At 44.3% G+C, this 19,151-nt stretch overlaps 1 protein-coding gene across 1 annotated transcript; it reads left to right on the top strand.

The window, feature by feature from the left end:
- Positions 1–1,585: 1,585 nt before the first annotated feature.
- irf2bp2b (interferon regulatory factor 2 binding protein 2b) lies at positions 1,586–4,029 on the top strand. The gene is made up of 2 exons (XM_037545405.1): positions 1,586–2,375; positions 2,721–4,029. The coding sequence occupies exons 1-2, from the start codon at positions 1,586–1,588 to the stop codon at positions 3,512–3,514; spliced, it is 1,584 nt and encodes a 527-aa protein (XP_037401302.1). The 3' UTR covers positions 3,515–4,029.
- Positions 4,030–19,151: the final 15,122 nt, after the last annotated feature.

Genomic DNA, 19,151 nt, shown 5'->3' with positions numbered 1-19,151 from the left:
TTGTAGCACATGTATTTTTCTATTTTTCTACTTTTTAATCGATTCACTTGTTGCATTTTCCACCACATCACAAAGTCATATATTTGGCCCGGCTGGTTGGGCTATGAGTCAGATATGACTGGGTGCTCTTAAAAACAAACGATAAGGAAACGTACAGCTGACGTGGTCCAGACTCGCCTCTGATTATGGGGCTTTCCGTCTCGTCCTCCAGCTTCAATGCATTTTTCACTCTCTGAATCACATGGGCTTGGCCAACGTGAGTCAACTCAAGTCTGAGCAAAGTCCATTCGCATGAAGATAAATTATTTACCCACGGTAGCTGTCACTACCCCGCCCCCACCATCCAACGTGGGAAGGAGCTTTTACCGTGTAAAAAACCCTGAACCGCTGATCAGGCAGTGACTGTAACGTCGCCTCTGCTCGTTTGTGAACGCGGCGCTGTAAATTGCAGGGTGTTTGTTTGGCTGTTTCAGGGTTAAAAGTACCGCTGTGTGACCGTGCTGCGGCTGCCCGGCCCTGAGTGGCTTCAGGCCGGCTGGCTGCGGTCCGGAAACCGCGTGACGTCGCGCTGGCAGGCGGACTGGAATGTGGGATTAACCGGGCTGGAGGCTGCACTTCGGTTTCTTGTGCAAACCAATGCAACTAGTTTCGGCTGTGCAAACAGGCAGCCTCCTTATAAGCTGCACCAATGATCTGGTTGTGATTTTCGACTAGCTGCGCTGGTTTGCATGAGAAAGTGTTAGCCTAGTAGTGATTCTAACAGTATTTCTACACAATCTTGTGGGCTACTGTATCATATATGCTGCATTATTGCAAAACGACAAAATGCTCCTGGTTCATTATAGCATATTTCAAGGGCAAAGAGCAGTTAAAAGGCACCAATCCTGTCCAGTATCCCTTTTATAGATGCATGGCTCTTATGAAACAGTGCAAATAATGTAGTTGTGTTTTTTAAATACTATTAATCTCGTAGGCCACTTTGATAACAGTATCACATCTGCTTATTGTTCCTCTTTGTAGCATGAATATTTGCAAATGGCAATTAAAATGCAAATGAATACGAGGATAAAATGCATCCAGCCTTCCAAACAGTATTTTGTTGTTATTTCAGATCCTCCTGTGCTCCCCCTCCTCCTCCCTCTTCCCTCCTCCCCTCCTCTCCTCCTCTCCCTCTCTCTCTCTCTCTCTCTCTCCCACTCTCCTGTGCACACTGCGCCTGCGCGGTTGTCGAAGAATCGAGTAAACAGACTCGGCGCTCCGGTGACGTCACGGCCGCGCAAGCGACCCTGCCCGGCGGCGCGGGAGCGCGCGAGCTAGACGGAGGCGCGCACGGGCAAAGTCCACAACTGCCATGAACTTCGGAGTGTAACTTCGCCTGTGTGTGTGTTTTTGTCGCCGGCGGGAGGAAAAACTACAGCGAATTTCTCCTCTTTTTTCCCTCCTCTTCCTCCTCTTCTCATTCTTCTTCATCCGTACACGAGTTAAAAACAAGGCGATCGACGGACGTTTGGGAGGATTTTCGCCGCGTCCTTTTTTCCTCCTCCTTCTTCTTTCCCCTTTCCCCCCTGCAAAAAAACAGCCAGCCATGTCCTCCGCGGCGGTAGCCGCTTCGAGACGGCAGTCGTGCTATCTGTGCGACCTTCCCCGCATGCCGTGGGCCATGATCTGGGATTTTACGGAGCCCGTGTGCCGCGGATGCGTAAACTACGAGGGCGCGGACCGCATCGAGTTCGTGATCGAGACGGCTCGGCAGCTCAAGCGCGCTCACGGCTTCCAGGAGGGTCGCAGCCCCGGGCCGGGCAAGGCGGCCAAGGAGCTGCAGCCAGTCAACCACGCGGCGGCGGTGGCGGCGGCCGCGGCCGCGGCTGAGGCTGGCTCGCGTCCGCCGCAGCCCCTCGACCGCTACCCGCTCGTTCCAGACCGGCCGCCTCGCCTGGGGCCCGAGTACCCGTCCGCAGCGAGGCAAGCCAACGGCATCCCCGTTCCCAACGGCTTCCCCAAGCCTGACGAGCCACCGGAGCTGAACCGCCAGAGCCCCAACCCGCGCAGGACTAGCGCCGTGCCGCCCAGCCTCATGCCCATCATGAACGGGGGCCTGCCGTCCGTGCACGCGCTCAACGGTCGCCCGCCGCAGATGGGGATTCCCAGCCTGACTGAGCACGGCGGAAAGCGGGACGACGGCAAAGAGAAGCACCGCGGGGACGGGCTCGGGGAGCTAGGCGACGGTCACAAGCGCGCTGAGGACTGGATGAGCAAAGGCAAGACAGTGAGGGACCTCATGGCGCTGCACACGCTGGACAGCAGGTTCAAGAAGGAACACGCAGCCATGCAGCACAGGATGGGCTACGACACGAGCTCCGCACCCTCCAAAACAGGTAAGGTGTAACCATAGCTTAATGTGCGCGCGTGCATGAGAATGGGCAGTTGCTGCAGTTCACCTGTTTTGCTTTTGCACGAAAAATATGGCTTCAGAAGTTGAGTGCACATTTATGTCTGGCCATGTTTTTGTGTGGAGCTCGTGGCAAGAAAATTGTCCAACAGTGCCAACATCAGGTCATGCTTAGAGTTTTCCTAAGAGTGAAAGCACTTGTTTTTTTTTTTTTTTTTTCTTTTCTTGTGTAGCTGTTTTTCCTTTCTCTCTAACTTAAGTGTTTAACTTCACCCCCCCCCCCCCTCCTCCACTATACCCCCCCCCCTCCTCCTCCACATTCCCTCTGCAGAACGAGGCAAGCAGCCCCGGACCATGAAGAGGAAAGCCTCCCCTGAGCCGGAGGGGGAGGGCGCCACCGCCAAGCTGAACGGAGAGGGTCAGCCATGGCTGCCGTCGTCGTCGGAGGTGCTGAAGATCCCACCAGCCGCCCTGCCTGGTTACGGGACCGCTCCACCTTCCACCATCTCCCCTCACTCCCGCACCACCCCCCCAGAAGCAGCCACGGCGGCACAGAACGGTCAGTCGCCCATGGCTGCCCTCATCATGGCGGCAGACAACGCAGGGGCCGGCACAGGCTCACCCAAAGACGCCAACCAGGTGCACTCAACCACTAGCACAGCGGCGGGGGGCCGGCGGAACAGCGGCAGCCCGCTCTCGCCCTCCTCAGCCGGCCAACGCGGCCAGCGGCTGAACCAAAGGGACGCGATGGCCGTAGGGGTGGCCGGCACCCCCGGCACGGGCACCACTGCCCATGTGCCGGGTGTGGACCCCCAGCCAGGACACCCTCAGAGCGTTCCGGACTCGTCAGTGCCCCCCGGCAGCGTCCCGCTGTGCTGCACCTTGTGCCACGAGCGGCTCGAGGACACACATTTTGTCCAGTGCCCATCAGTGCCCTCGCACAAGTTCTGCTTCCCTTGCTCGCGTGAGAGCATCAAGCAGCAGGGCGCCACAGGGGAGGTGTACTGCCCCAGCGGAGAAAAGTGCCCACTGGTGGGCTCCAACGTGCCCTGGGCCTTCATGCAGGGAGAAATAGCCACCATCTTGGCTGGAGACGTGAAAGTAAAAAAGGAGAGAGACCCTTGATTTTTTTTTTTTTTTTTTTCACATTTTTTTTTCTGTTTTTTTTTCTTCTTTTTTGTTACTTTTTTTTGCAACACAAAAAACAACAGATGAAATACATGCATATACGATTTCAGATGACTACCAGTAAATCAAAAAATTGCATACCATCCAAAATCCAGAAATTATGGGACATGTACATATGGACACAAGGGAAGTGTACACTTCGTAAAACATGGCTGTATAAATTTTTTTTGATTTTCCTTTTTTGAATACATTGTTTCTATATTTTTTTGAAGATGAAAAGGTATGTACACATTATAACAGACTACTCTCGTCCCCCCCAACCCCTCCTTTTTCAGTTGTTGTTCAACGCCAATTATCAATGTACTATTAGACCTGGTGGCAGTCCATGTTTAAACATAGAATGTGACTAAACCTACTCTATGAGCACTTGGCAAAACTGAAATGCTTCTAGCTGTACTTGTATGCACTTGTTTAAAATTGCCAAATACAATTTTTGACCTTGTAATAACAACCTGAAGTGTCTATGGTTCGCTTCTTGTCCATTATTCTCCGAGGCGGTCGCTCCCTCCTATGAATCACACCGAGAGGGGTGATGCAACAGCCTCTGCAAGAACAAAACAAGACTCGGTGCGGGGGAAAAAAACAAAGGAAGAGCCGACGAGACAAAGGGAGAGAAAGATATTTTGTGCTGTGTACATGTTGGCAGTCCAGTGGTCAGATATGTTCATTATTTACTGAATTACTTCTGACAGAAAGTCTTATTCTGAGACTTGGGTCTGAGAATAGTAGTTTCTTTTTCAGGCTCTTTCTGATGGAAAGTTGTGACTTGACATTTCACACTGTTGTTAAGTCCCATGTGGAGTAACTTAATGCGGCATGCAATCTGACACTGTAGATGGCTATTTTTACTCCTGCTTGCCATTAGTTAGGGGCTCATAAACACGCTTTGGCCTTTTTCGGTGAATGGCAACTTGGGTTCCTCTGCAGCCATTTCTATACTTTATAGGCCAGATGTTATGTATAGCAGTTAACTGTCTTAGGTATTTGCCATCCATCATAAATGTTATTGATTTAATTCCTATTTTGAAAAAAACCTAAATGACACGGACGCCCACCAGGCTTGAAAATCCAGCTTGCGTGCAGAAATGTGGAGTCTGTTGCTTTCCATGTGACGTTGGACATCTCTGAAAGCAAGTTTTGGTCAGTGTTTGGCTTTTCCACTGTTTTATGAGAGTGCTAGCCGTTGCTTGAGCCTATAAAATGCGGCGGATCACGTGGTTGCCCTGGTGGAATTCCTGAGTCACCGTCCTCCGTCTCCTCAATCAGGGGCTTTGAGCCCAACACGCCTGCTACTGTTCAAGGTTGATCGCACACAGTACAGGAATGAATGGAGGCCTCTGTTCTGCCTAGAATTCGCATGTAGTTGCTATTCAGAGGAGTAGCAAGACTACGATTAACCCTTCAATACTTGAGCCTGCAATTTTGTTTGAATAGTTGGCATACTTGCTTACCTTTTTTTTCTTTTCTTTTCCTTTTTCCTTAGCTGGAGCCATTCGAGCAGTCCCTACGACACCATAATATATGAAAAACTGCTTCTACCTAGGCAAATTCCCCCGTTTCACAGTTTATATGGGCATTTTTTTAGCACTCATCGAAAACAACCTTTTTGGTGTTATTTTTAATCATTTTAATGTTATTTGAAAAAGTCAGCTTCTCTTTAAACTGTATGAATAGAAATTTGTTCCAAAATGACTTGGAATAATGTAAATGAGCGTACAGTTACGAATGTTTCCTTCTCCTTTGAACTTCCCATTTCCAAGGTATGAGGTTTTCTTACAAAAGTGATGTTTTACCAACCAATATGTGCTGAAGGAACTCATAGGCTGCTTTGCACCACCTCCACACCTTCGTAAACAGCCTTAATTCAACTCCCCATTGGTCTACTTGACCACCTGGATCAGGAGTGTTGGGTTTGAATAGGAGCGGAGTTCTGCATGAAGGTGTACCTCCAGGCACAGGCTTGCTAACAACTGATGTATGTAGTAAAACAGAAGCGAATGTGAATGGTGCTTTTCAAACGGTGGAGTGCTTTGCGGTTGTTGTCAGCTTGTGCGTTCCTGTTACATACTCCGCTCATCTGTTGTGTTGGCGCAGGCTCTTGCCTCAAATTCCAGCCGTGCCAGCTCATTTCTTTTCATCTGTCACCGAAACTCAACACCCTGAGGGGAAAAGCCAGTCGTCAGAGATTAATAGCTTTGCTCAAATTACGTAGCAGTCAGAAAGGACTTAGGCTCTCTTTCTGTCTTTTGTTTGCACAGCTGTCCTGCCCTACCTAGTTAGTGTCGAATTTTTTTCTTTCTTTTCTTTGCTTTCTTTTTTTAAGCATCACAGGCCAGTTAACATTGGGTGCACAGTCATTGGTCTTTTTCTTGATTTACAGACTATTTTCTCTCACTCTGCCAAAAAGGAAATGTACACCTTTTAAGCGGGATCGAGTTATCGCTGCTGGAAAAAGTGCAGAGCAGCCTGCTGTTATTCGGGGAGGAAAAGTAACTTGGGCCGAAATAAAAAACGTGCCCTACTTTCACTGGGAACTGGCTTTGGCTGGACTGAGAATTAATTATTTTAACATCCTCAGATACAAGCCGACATGCTTTTTGCATTACATTTGTGCTAAATCTTGGCCCAGCATAAACAAATGAAATTCTGGCTAGAATAATGTAACGTCTGGATGGCAGCGAAACTCATTCTTGGCTCAATAGTATGTAACTAAGTGAAAATCTATTGTGGTATTCAAAAATTGTTCAGGGTAAAATCTGCAACCGCAATTAAGTACAAATCCAGGGGAAAAAGGGACCCGATAGCAGTAATTGTGGTACCTATAAAGGATGCTGATACATGGGAATTATGTGCTGCAGCCAGTATGCAATATTTTTCATGTACATATCTGCCATTGCTAATACACAAACATTAATAATATTTATAAAATGTAGAAATCTAACTAAGACAATCTGTCCGGGTTAGCAACATGGAGAATTATATTGTTTATTGTTAACGCTCACTGACGGACTGTTCATAAGGCTACATGACACCTTTTATTTCATTTGTAAAGGCTTATTTCATGGCTTTTTTTTTTTCAAAAAGAAGCCTTTTTGACAAGTGAAGCTTTTAGGAATAAACTTGTCTAAATGTTTTTCTGTGTTTGTCAGTTGTCATGAAAGGCTTATGCTGGTGTCAAGTAGCCTTCAGATGCTGCCGTTCAGCATTTATTTCAGGAGGAATACAAATGCTGTAAAACAATTGCTGATATTTTAGCACAGTAGCCCAGCGATCTCCAAGATTTCTGCTCTTTTGGGGTTAAAATACTTGTCAAATCTAAATATCTGTCCAAGCAGTTATCTGCCGACACTGATATCCAATCTCATCGTTCCTCCCTAGTCCTTAATCTGTCTTTTTAGATGCTAGGTGCTCAACATGTACACGTGGTACACAATTGTAAAATCCCTTTATGGATATTTCACTTCATATTAGTGCTACATTCCCCATGAGTGCATAGTGTGTAGCATATTATGAGCAGCTTGAAGTGAACAGTCGAGCAGCACGCCATGCTGGTGTGTGTCTGAATGGAAGCCCTGACATGCAGTTTTGACATTTTGGTGTCGAGTGTGTAGGAGGTGGTCCGAGTACATGTTTTCCTTTGGGCTTGGAACGATCAGCTCAGAGTGCCGGTTTCAAATTTAGGCCAGACTTTAGAAGGTCATCAGATAAGTGCAGAGGGGAACCCTGGGGTCCTTCAAGGCCTCCTCTGAATGATTTCTGAGAAAGGAAGAAAAAGTCTGTTATTTATAGTTCATTTTTATTTTACATAATCATCATGCTTGTTGTCTTTAAACTCTAAGAGCCACTTTCCCAGACATAGATTAATCCTAACTATGGACTGAAAGGAGAAAGAGTTTCCAATGGTGATTTAACCTTGACACTGCAATTTAGCTTAAGATTAGGCTCAATACTGTCTGGGAGCACAGGCCTAAGAGCATTGTACTACTACTCGTATTTCACTTTTGACTTTTAGTTGGAAAGTCATTCTTGTAACAGCCAATGGAAAATTATCCAATCAGGTTTTTTCTCTCTGTGATGTCTGGGTAGATAAACAAACTCCATTGGTTAGGACGTCAGGAGCTGAACTGAAGGCTTAACGTGCCAGATTAACCATGTACATAATTAGAAAAATGACAGAATTATGTTTGATTTGTAAAAGATGGAGCCAATTTTGTGAGGTAAAAAAGTCACTCTAGACCTTCTGGAAATCCTAGACACGTCACTGAACCATAATCGAACCAATTTTCAGTCAGTTATTAGAAAGCAAAGGATATTTTTACTGAAATATTCACTGTAAAACTGCTAAGTACAAGGTAAAATATATGTTAATATGTCTGTTACAAGCTTCAAATAAAACCTGAAAATGTGCTTCACAAGCTTCACATATCCATGCTTAATATAATGGTCAAAAGAAATGTTTGTAATAATTCTATTACAAATCCCATAAAGGCAGTTGTAGATATTAACGTGATCATTTTTTTGGGCAGCTTTTAATCTAGAAGGGCCGTAAAATGTTCATGCAAATCATCGATAACAGTGCTAACATACTATGTGAATCCTATAGGGGTCCTAGCAGAAAGTAGAGTAAGGGTCTTTATTTTACCTTGTTTTTTGGACCTAGTTTTGACATTTATGGCCTGAACACTAATAGCCACAGTCCACCACTGCTGAAGTGTGTGCGTCGGCACGGAAGTGGAGTAACGTGTGTGTTTGCCACGTCAGCACTTTGATCCCAGTCCGCCTCGGGGATCTGTGTGCGCACGTGTGTGGAAATCCTGCAATGGGCCTTACGGCTGGCACATTACACGCTTGCCTTGAGCAAACACGCACATGCACAGACACACAGGAGGGGCAGAATGGAGTGAAGGTGGGGGGGGGTAAAACACCCCAGCTCACATTCCAGAGGCTTTGCTATGAGAGGGGGGGGGGGAGAAAGCAGAGGAGAATGTGAAAGGTAGCGAGGGAGGTAAAGAGAGAGTAAGAGAGTGAGAGAGACGGAGTAGAGGGAGAGAGAGAGGTTAGAGATATATCCAGCAGCTGCACTGACTATAATTAGACGGAAAACAGGCGAAGGCCTCCTGCCATCAATCACACGCACAGCAGCACCAAGAAAGGAACATGTGTCCTGTTGACTGGAGGTCTTTATCTGGAGGAAAGGGTTTTATGTCGCACCAAATATAGCGATCACACCCTCTCTGAAGCTGGCGTTTAAAAAAAAAAAAAGAAAAGGGTGGGGGCTATGTTGCCTGGTTACCTGCCGTAAGAGTAAACAGGGGGTAGGGGTTCGTCCATCCAGGCACAAGCTCAGACCCAGAAACAGCCTTTTATTGGACTGCTACTGTTGAGCAGTGGAGGATGTGGTTGGCTGTCAGCGGAGCAGGGTTGGATTCAGGCAAAGCAGGCCCCAAAATGGGCAGGCCTAATGGATATATAGGGTTTACAATAGTAATAATACTATACTATAAAAGGAAAGGAGGGGTAATACGGTAAGAAAATATAAACAAAATGCATATCGTCACTGTCCTTTCACGCTGTGTGAACATTTCCTGATGAATGAACCAATGGAAATGGTCCAAAATTACTATGAAATATCAGTAACATTAACATTGAAGTAGAACATGTTTCCTGTGAAGTTGCCATTTAGCAACTTGGTGTCGTAACAATAATATAGTGAGTTAAACTCCACAGAGTTTTAAAATTTCTTTATTATTTCATTCTTAAGATGTAAACAAAAAGTGATTTGATATGAAATGCACCTTCAAAAAACATGCCAAATCAAAATTGTTCACAGTGGTGGTGATAGGAACCAGACGTCTGGAGCATTTAGTGCAACTTCACAGACATTTATTACATGACTACGAAATGCGCTGCTGGATGTCTGAGACATTGTTCTACGCTAGTTTTGAGATATGTTTTCATGTAATGTTTTAAATCCGTTAATGGCAGAGAAGTACATAGTGATCTAAGGCAAATTAGTTCCCAAAGAAAACATATTTTTCCAGATTTACTACTATTTTACCATTATAAATATTACATTAAAAAAATTCCGAAGATGTGTAGGTTCACTGGTCTTTTTGGGGAGTCAATAAATTGATGGTTACTATCACCACCACTGCATGCGAACAAAAAAGGTATGAAACTGTCACTGGGGCAAGACCCCTCTTGTCACTGGGGTGGTGTCCTTAAGGGTACATCTCAGTATCTTCAGTCAGGGAACATAACTGTACCATAATCTACTGAAATGATATTTTCTAAGTTGTACTGACTCCACACACCCCGTCTCGTCTCCAGGCTTATATTTTATTGTTCTGTTTTAAAACATTAGTTAGTAAAATATGCAAATCTGTACTTTTCACCTGGACCTTAAAACCACTGCTGTACCTTTGAGGGAACATTTACATTGTTTGTACCTTGATGAATGAAAAACCTTTATTTCTAACAGTGTATAAGGAGTCGACCATTGAAGAGGGTTAAACGTGTAGTAAAAATGGTTGTGATAATGTAGAACTGTAAAAATAAACACAATGAAAAAGAAAAGATATATTTTGATTGCATCCAAGAAGAGTACTGGATGAGAGGGGAAAAAGTATGTCAGGGATCAACCAAAATATGTGTTGAAGGGTTAAAAAACAACAATAAAAGAGGGTCTGCCCTTTGTTATGACAGTTGAAATGGAGCCAGACAGACTAAACACACACAAAAAAGGAAAAGCCATTCGGGACAAAGCCTTTTTAGCCCTTTCTAATTTTTAGAATGAAGAAAAAAAGTCTCTTTTTTTTAGGCCTTTATAATAATCGCAAGGAGTGAAGGGAGTTTGAAGCCATCAGCAATTATTAATCTGAAGTCAGAGCTAATGAATGAAACAGGAAATGCAGAGACGAACTGGGCCAGAGCCAAAAACGATTCTAGCAGCATAATTAATCAAAGCTTCCCAACAAGTTCTGCAGACGCTTCTGCTTTAAGGCATCTCAATCACACATCACTCACACGCCGTCATCGTAGGCTGGCTGCTCTGTTTTCTTTCTTTCTTTTTTTTCCCTGTGCTGACACAGTTCCACACACGCTTCCTCATGTTCACTGATGAGCTGTCTTCTGAATAAAGGCTTTAATTAATCATTTTCCAAAGAGAATGACACATCTCTGAATGTAGGAGTTAAAAAGAATGGAACAGTGGTCGGGAGAAGGAGGGGGGGGTGTAAATGTGGGAAGCTTTGGAAAACGGAGTGAAATTTTATCCAAGAGCCTTTTTTCAAATCCAGTCTTGTTCTCCCGGTGCCCAGTAGCAACTTTCAAATGGAGGCTCCACTTTCAGGAAGTCTGATGGTGGAGATTTGCGCTTTAAAGTGGATCCCTTGCATCCTTTCTGGATCTCTTTGTGCAAGTGCCATTTTTTTTAAAGGAGCCTTTTAAGATGGGGAGCTCTGGTGCACGTGGCGTGGGGCGTCCTATTTTGAAGGGCGGGAAAGGGGGAGTGGGCTTATGGGGGTCCTTCTTAGATGTGTAAAATGAATGCTTTGTAATGAAATATCCCACCCAGCACGAGCCTCAGTTCCTACTACATGGGGAAGAGAAGGGGGGGTTGGATTGTAGACCAAAGGAAACAGATAGAGGGAGAGAGAGGGAGGGGAGAACAGAGGAACTGCTTCTTGACCTCATTTGTTAATGTGTAACAGCCCTTTCTTTTTTTTCTGCCGGCTCTGTTTGACAAGTGTTGCACAATCTCCTGTTTTCAAAAGCAGAAAAAGCGCTCCTTTGCACTCTGGCTGCCTCCCCGTTCTGCTGTCCAGGCGGCCGCCATGGGTGTGGCGCATTTGGGGAATGCTAAATCTCTGTAAATGGTCAGCTTTGGCAAGGTCACTCTCACAATATCGTCCTACACTCCTACAACTCACTCACTCACTCAGCTACAGGCTTTTACTGCCCGGCCTTTTTCATTGCTTTGTTTTTCAAATTTCCCCATAACAGTTGTTTTGTGCATTGGCTGCCGTTGGTGGACTGCTGAGTTTTATGTCTGCAGCATATAAAGCAATCACAGCGAGCAATAAATCAGCCTCTAAAAATCAAAAACTTTAAACCGGGTATACAGTGATGTCCTTAGACAGCTATTCTAGTGAACATGCTGTTTAACAAGAAGAATTCTCCTTTGCAATAGTGTTTCAGATCATATTTTAAGCAAATTCATTGGTATTTCATTGTTAGTGCACTATTTCTATATATTTGCTGAGTTTAACGGTTTGCAAAAGAAATAGAACATGGAACATATAATGTGTCATTACTATTTTTCTTTTATTGTGTTAAATTCAGCACACAAACAATAATTATGCGTTCAAATGTGCAGAAGTTCTCTGTAGAGCTTGTGTTCACTTATTTTCACTCACAAAAGCAACACAACATGTCAGGGACATGAACCAGAACCTTTTCACAAAACCGTAGCATACGCACTGTGCCCAGTCCTGGTCCTGGAGCTCTACCAACCTGCAGAGTTTAGCTCCAGGTCTAGTCTAACACACCTGATCAAGGTAATGAAGGCCTAAACATTAGAGCCAGGAGTGTTTGATGTTAACTATACAGGACTGTGTTTCCCGAAAGCGCCGTTGGTAACTGTGGAGAGAGAGTGTTCAAAATTATTGTCTCTCTATCATTTAACTATGGTAGTTGTTCAACCGTGCTTTTGGGAGATGGAGCCCAGTGGGGTAGAGCTCCAGGACCAGGACTGAGCTCCCCTGCTCTATACGCTGTACGTAGTGCTGGATGTCTTAAAGCCCATATTTTCTATTTTGTTGCTGTATTTTGGACAAAGCATATCAATACCAAACCTTGACCTTTGGCCTTGCAGTCAGACAGTAAGAAAATAAACTCCAACACATCGATGCCAGCTAAACAATAGCGTCTCGCTGCTTGTGATACGAATAGGTTGTTACAGAGACAAAGTCCATGTGTGTGTTGAGGAACAAGTTATTGGTTATGACTTCATTTAAGATACTGAGAAGATAAACAAGGAAGCTTATCATCCAGAGCTGTTTTGGTGTTTTACTGCTGTGTGATCTAAGATTGCCATTAACAACTACTTTATAGTCTTAAGTGACTAATCAAACCACCATGGCTTCTGCGGTTTCCCTCACTTTGAGCCAAAGAGCCACCATCGTTCAAGCTTTTATTTTATGGTGCAACAAAACAAGAAAAGACCACCCCCCCCCCCAATGGTAAAAATAGTGACCTGCAGTTTGTCGGAATCACACATAAACATTATAAAGCATTTTAGAGCACTTTACTCAATGCCTCACCCTTGTCGAGTAATAACTGCAGCCCTGTGTGATAGGGATGGGCATTTTAATGATTTGGCGCTTCTCGCCGGTGTTATGGTAGTCTACATTTAGTCTATGATACCGGGTCTACTCTGCCCTCTACAGGAGTAAAGCTCAAATATCTCATGTTTCTTTTTTTTCTTAGTTTTCTCCCCAATTTAGTTGTCCCCAATCCCACCCACTAGGACTCCCCCAATTACATGATACCACCAGTGCTAACAGGGTGAGGCTACCACAGGCCTCCTCCAAGGCCTGTGAAGCGCCAAAACGTCTTTTCGATCTGCAGCTAACGCAACACTATTGGACACCTGAACGCGCTTGGAGGCTCTGGATAAGTCACTCTGCCATAAATATAAATATGGGACAGTATAACATTAGAGAGAAGCTGAATTGCATGTCATACATTCAAATTTACCTTTCGATTGTTTTAAAATATCAATTCTATAACTTGACTCATCCCTACTGCCTCAAGTACTTGCTAGGTTCAAATGGGGTTGATCAAAGATGCTGTGTGAAATGCTTTTTCGGTTGTCAGTGATAGGTGAACAAATTCAGATTTTACTTGACCACATGAAAAGACAAGTGTAAAAACACCCATGCGTTTTGATCAGATTAGGTTGGGGTCACTCAAACCACATTCAGAGGTGGTCCAAGACAGGTCTTGACACATCTGCTGATAGCTGACTAGCATGTGAGAGGATAAACGAGGTAATGCACGATGGAGAATACGCGAGGCTAGAGTTATACCCCAAACCAAGAAAGCGTCCAAGCCAGGATCATGGTTTCACAACAGAGGGGAAGAAGTACAATGACATATGTGTTTGATGTGCCTTTTTACGTGAGAAAGTAAACAGCCTCTAACGCTCTCTGATTCAAAGCAGTGAATAATCAGTGCTTCATGTGACTGCCCTACAGAAGCTGGAATCCCGAATTGCAGCAGTGTTGCATGGCCGCCTCTGAGTTTTGTGAGTTGTTGTGAGTGGTTTCGTGTTCTGTGGTGACATGTTGTATATGCGTCAGGTGGAGCCTGAGGGGGAAGGAGATTAATGGTGTGAGAATGGGAGGCTGTGTATACGTCTATCAAACGAGTTTGCCTCTTCTGTTAGAATGAAAGATGAGTATGTGATTTAATTGTGTGAGAACGAAAGCAAGAGAACGAGGGATGGGCTTGAGGCAGATTAAGATAATAATTTTAGCCGGGGAGTTTGAGAAGGACTTCTCTCACTCTTCTGCTTGTGTAACCATCAGTGATCAGGACTCAAGTCAGCAACTTGTGACTCAACTTCGAGATTTTATGACTTATGATAATTTAGTCTGAGAAACAAAAACATGAACAACTGATTTAATTACGACTACTAACCTTTATGCAGTTAACGTGTGGAATTTTCCATCTTAGTTTTGCAGCAATCGTTACTGCAATGTCGTTCTCCTGCAGCTCATAGCGACATCAGGTTCTATATTTACATTTACATTTATGGCATTTGGCTGACGCTCTTATCCAGAGCGACTTACAATTTGGTCATTTTACACAGGTAGGCCAAGGTGGTGTTAGGAGTCTTGCCCAAGGACTCTTATTGGTATAGTGTAGGGTGCTTGCCCTGGTGGGGGATTGAACCCCAGTCTACAAGGCAGAGGTGTTAACCACTACACTATCCCAACCACTATATGACTTCAAATAGTGAGCGTTTCATTACAAAAAAGTGCTTCAGCCTGAAAGACAGAACGAAGTGCATCAGTAAATGTGTAGAAAACCTGAAACAGTTGGCTATAGCATGCAGTTTCAAGTATGCTAGCTACAGCAATAGCAAATTAGCTGCAGGTGTCAGCTAGTTTAGCTGAAGCTGCTTTAAAACTCAATAAAGCTACAACTGGATTCACTAACATGCCAGCTGGTTAGGGTGAGAGCTACAAACAAACTACATGCTAAACAACCATTTCAAGTTTCAGACTAGAGGGTTGTTCATAATAAAAGGCTTGACGCCATGTTGAACCTTACTAGTTTTTCATTGGGGGTAATTCTGTACAGCGCAATGTGTGCAGCTAATAACAAGACTAAAGTTTTCTGCTAAAGGCTCAAAACTCAACTCGCACTCCATAGAGTCATGACTCAACTGGGATTCGAACACCAGTAGCTTGAAAATTGACTTGGACTTTCACTACAGTAGCCTTGACTACAGGAAAACCTTCAGTCTGATGGACAGAACAAAGGGCAACAGTGAGTAAATTTAGTGTTGAAAGGAAAGAGGCCAAACAACATGAAACGGTGGGCATGCAGTTTCAATTATGTTAGCTACATGCCATCAATAGCTAATTTGTCAGCTAATCTAACTGAAGCTGCTTTAAACTTAATAAAGCTACAACTGGATTAGCTCACATGTTAGCTCATTAGCGTAACTGCTAAACACACACCCTAACCAACCATTTCAGGTTTCAGACGGGAAGGTTTTTCATAATAAAATAAAAATTTTAAAATCAGCAAATTAAAAGATAAAAATTGCTAGTGGTATGCTGATGTATTGGCTAGCTAGTTAAATTTCCTCTTCCACCTTAAACGGAACAGCTGTGGAATGGGAAAATTAGAGCAAGAAGCTGGCGAATAGCTAACTTTAGCTTCATATCACTGAAGAATTAGGGGTGGGCGATAATAAGTACTTGTTGTATCCCCCTCTATGAAAGCATATGATTCCCTAAATCTAACCAAAGCCCAGCAGTGAGGATGCTGAACTTTACCCTCCTCTGCTATCACTGCAGTCTGGCAGGGTGTCCTACAGGGCACCGCTATTTGAGGGTCCCATTTCATAAGGGAAGATTTCAACCACGACCCCTTGTAACTCAGTTCCAAGATGCAAGGTGACACTCGAAAACAAGAGGTAGGGGTAAAAATAATAAATGTGATTGGGCCTTATGTTAGTTTTTATTGTTTATCAGGTGAAAATGCTCCTATTATCAAGTTATTTTTTTATGACAAAGTGTCATCACTGGCCCTCTAAGGACCGTTGGCTCTGCCTCAGTATAGGCCCACTGGTTGAGAAACCCTGGGCTTTAGCATGTAAATATACTAGCTAGAGCAATTGCCAATTTAGCTTGTCATCAGCTAGCTGAAGTTTTAGTGATCATTTTAAAGCCTACAGCTAAAACTGGATTAGCTAATATGCTAGCTTACTAGCATAGTTGCTAAACAAACAGCAGACTAAGAAACCATTTCAAGTTGTTTAGACTCTTCCAAACATCACATACAGCACTTCAATGCTCTCCTTCAGAATAAAAGCTCTTCTATAATAAAAGCCTTGTTAGTTGAAGCTGTGTTGAACTTTTGAAGTGTTTTACTTCTGTTCAATTCTATGACTGCAGCCAATATCAAGTCTGAACTGAAGTTCTCTACGTACGACTCGAGACTCAACTAGAATTTGAACCCCAGTGACTTGAGACTTGACTCAGACTCGCATGAGGCGACTCGTGAACATCTCTGGTATCCGTACATAACTCTTCAGGACAGCTTATTTAGTTGTCTACCTTTTCTGCACCGTTCATTACTCTTTCTTTAGTTCCCTGCGTTTTGCTCTCCCTCTCCCCTTGGGGTGATGGAAGGCTGCGGTGTAAAGGCAAAAGCAGGTCAGTGCTGATAGGGAGCAAGGACAAGGGCTTTTTTCTAAATACGGAGAAAAAAAAGAAAGGAATGCAGAACAGGATTTATGGTTAAGGCTATTTCGGTTGGAGTCATGAGGCTTCTAACATTAGTGTTATTGTTCCTCCTTGACAGGCCTGGTCAGACGGAGCTCTGGATTGGCCAAGAAAGCAAAACAAAACACAAAAAACCAACTGGAACTTAAAACTTAAAAGCCAGATCACCTTTTGTCCTTTATGGGTGAAAATGTTTGGAAATGTGTTACTTTGAAGGAAATGGAATGTCATCGAAGCTAATCGTGCATTCACTGTGCCTTATATTGGAGTGGAGTGGAGCCTGTGTTGATTTTTTATTGGGGGGGGACTTTTCCGTTCTTTCAGTGAACCGAAATGAAAAGAAGAACGGTGGATATTCTCGAGTCGCATTCAACATTCATTCAAGCCCTGCAGGGTCTGTGGAATCATCTTCATATATATTTCAGAAACTGCTCAAGCTCTCTCCCTCTCATGCATCCTCAAACGATAGGATAGTGCAATAGGCGAGCAACAGCTGATCTCCAATGAAGCTGCAGTCTCTCTTTCTCTTTTTTTCCCCTCTTTCTCTTTCTCTCCAGGCCCCATGGCTCCTTCTTTGATCTCGGAGGGCTCCGAACGTTCAGTCTGAGGGTTTAATAGGACACAGCTGAAGCCCAGCGCCCTCCTTATCCCGGGCGGGGAGCGGACCCGTCCTCCGCCAGCACGTACGCCCTCAACTTCTGAGAAAAAGGACCCCACCGCCACCCATCCCTAACCCCCACCCCGTTCTTGAAGGTCGGCTCCGCACGGCTTGATTTGTTTTGCTATGAAACGTGTGACCACTGCCTGATTGATTTCTATTTTTGCAGCCTCAGACTGGCAAGATGCAGGGCCTATCTCTCTCGAACCCACACCAAAAAAACCCCACCCCTACCCCTCCCGCACTGAGGGTTTCCAGAGCAAGAGGGAGGCTGATTGAGAAGTAACCAGAGGAATGTATTCTTCCCCCTGCATGATTAATGCCCTTTCGTCCTGCCACGGAGCCACACTGCTCTATTTTTAGCACGCAGTGTCAAAAAAAGAGGAGGGGGGGCTGCTGGAATCTCAGTAGGCTGCAATTCACATGATGGATGAAATAATCACAAAGTACAGTCTCTGTCTTTCACCCACCCACCCACCCCTCTCTCTCTCTCTCTCTCTCTCTCTCTCTCTCTCTGTCATCCTTTCTTTCTTTCTTTTTTCTTCCCTTCCTTCTGTGAAATGGAAATGAGTGCTCCCCTTTTTGTCCTCCGTGTGAAATGAGAGACAGCTAGCTTAGTGGGCTCAGGCTTGTCGGCATGTTTTTCTTTCAGGTGTTGGAACACCGTCAAATGTGCAGGGAAAAAAAACAGAAAAGAGAAGGAAAAAAACTGGAGCAAAGCTGTGAGCGCCAGGCGAGAAGGGAAGGGAAGGGAAGGGAGGGAGGGAGAAAAACGAGACGGGCGAAGAGGAACAAAAACAAAAGAGCACAAAAACAGATCTTGACAGAAAAAGAAGGGAGTGAGTGAGAGAGCGCGCGAGAAAAAGAGGCTGGAGGTGGTGGTGGTGGTGAGGGGGGAGCAGACAGAAGAGGCTTTTGTGAGCAAGACAGACATTGCTGAGGGAGAGGAGGATTGGGATCAGCTGATGATTTGATGTGATAAAGGAAAAAGGCAAACAGGAGAGGGAGGCACGTCAGGCTTTGACGAGAAAGCCTAGCAGCAGCTGCAGCCAAAAGCATTTTGGCTCCATTTCAGGATCTTATGCTAGACTAATTTATGTTTGCAGGAAAAGCTTTATGACTCAGTACTGTTTTTTTCCTGCTAAGGTTCATTTTTTCTGTCTTGAGGGTTCACATTCATTGTGAGTGACTGATGTCTGTTATTGTGCATATCAAAACAATTGAGAAATAGGAAGATTTCTGCTAGCACCTCTATGGGGTTCCAAAAAGTATGTTAGCACTAGTGCTGGTGCACATAAACATTTTTTTTAGCTTTTCTAGATTAGACACAGATTTGAAGCTTGTATCAGATATTAACATATATATGCATATCGCTGTTGTCAGAAGAAAACCTTGCATCCCCAAAATGGTCACTTTACAGGAGAAGGAAAAAACCTGCTTTACTTTTAATGGAAGTCAATGGAACCAGACTTCTTTCCAAGCAATTTTGGATCGTTTCTTTTGGTCCATTCATCATGAAACTTACAAACAATGTAAAGACCAACAGGCATTTTCAATTTCTATTAAAAACGGAAAAACATCAAAAATGGAGATACAAGGTTTTCTTCCAACAGCAGTGATATATTACCTTGTATATTCTACAGGGATCTACTGGCGACTGTTTTTTGTAGCTATTGATTGAAACCTGTTTAGACTGTCACTCATATTCACTTTCTGTGACGCATCTAGGACTTTTAGGAGGTGAAATTTTTCTCACAAAATTGGTCCCACCTATTAGAAATCAAAACATGATCATTAATTCAACTAATGATATAGGCCTTTGAGCCATAAATGTCAAAACTAGGTCAAAAAATGAGTAAAAAAACCCTCAATGCAAATTTTTGCTAGTGCC

The sequence above is a fragment of the Pygocentrus nattereri genome, chromosome 15 (genome assembly GCF_015220715.1).
Source record: "Pygocentrus nattereri isolate fPygNat1 chromosome 15, fPygNat1.pri, whole genome shotgun sequence".
NCBI classification, from domain to species: domain Eukaryota; kingdom Metazoa; phylum Chordata; class Actinopteri; order Characiformes; family Serrasalmidae; genus Pygocentrus; species Pygocentrus nattereri.
This window is presented reverse-complemented; position numbering and strand designations above follow the sequence as displayed.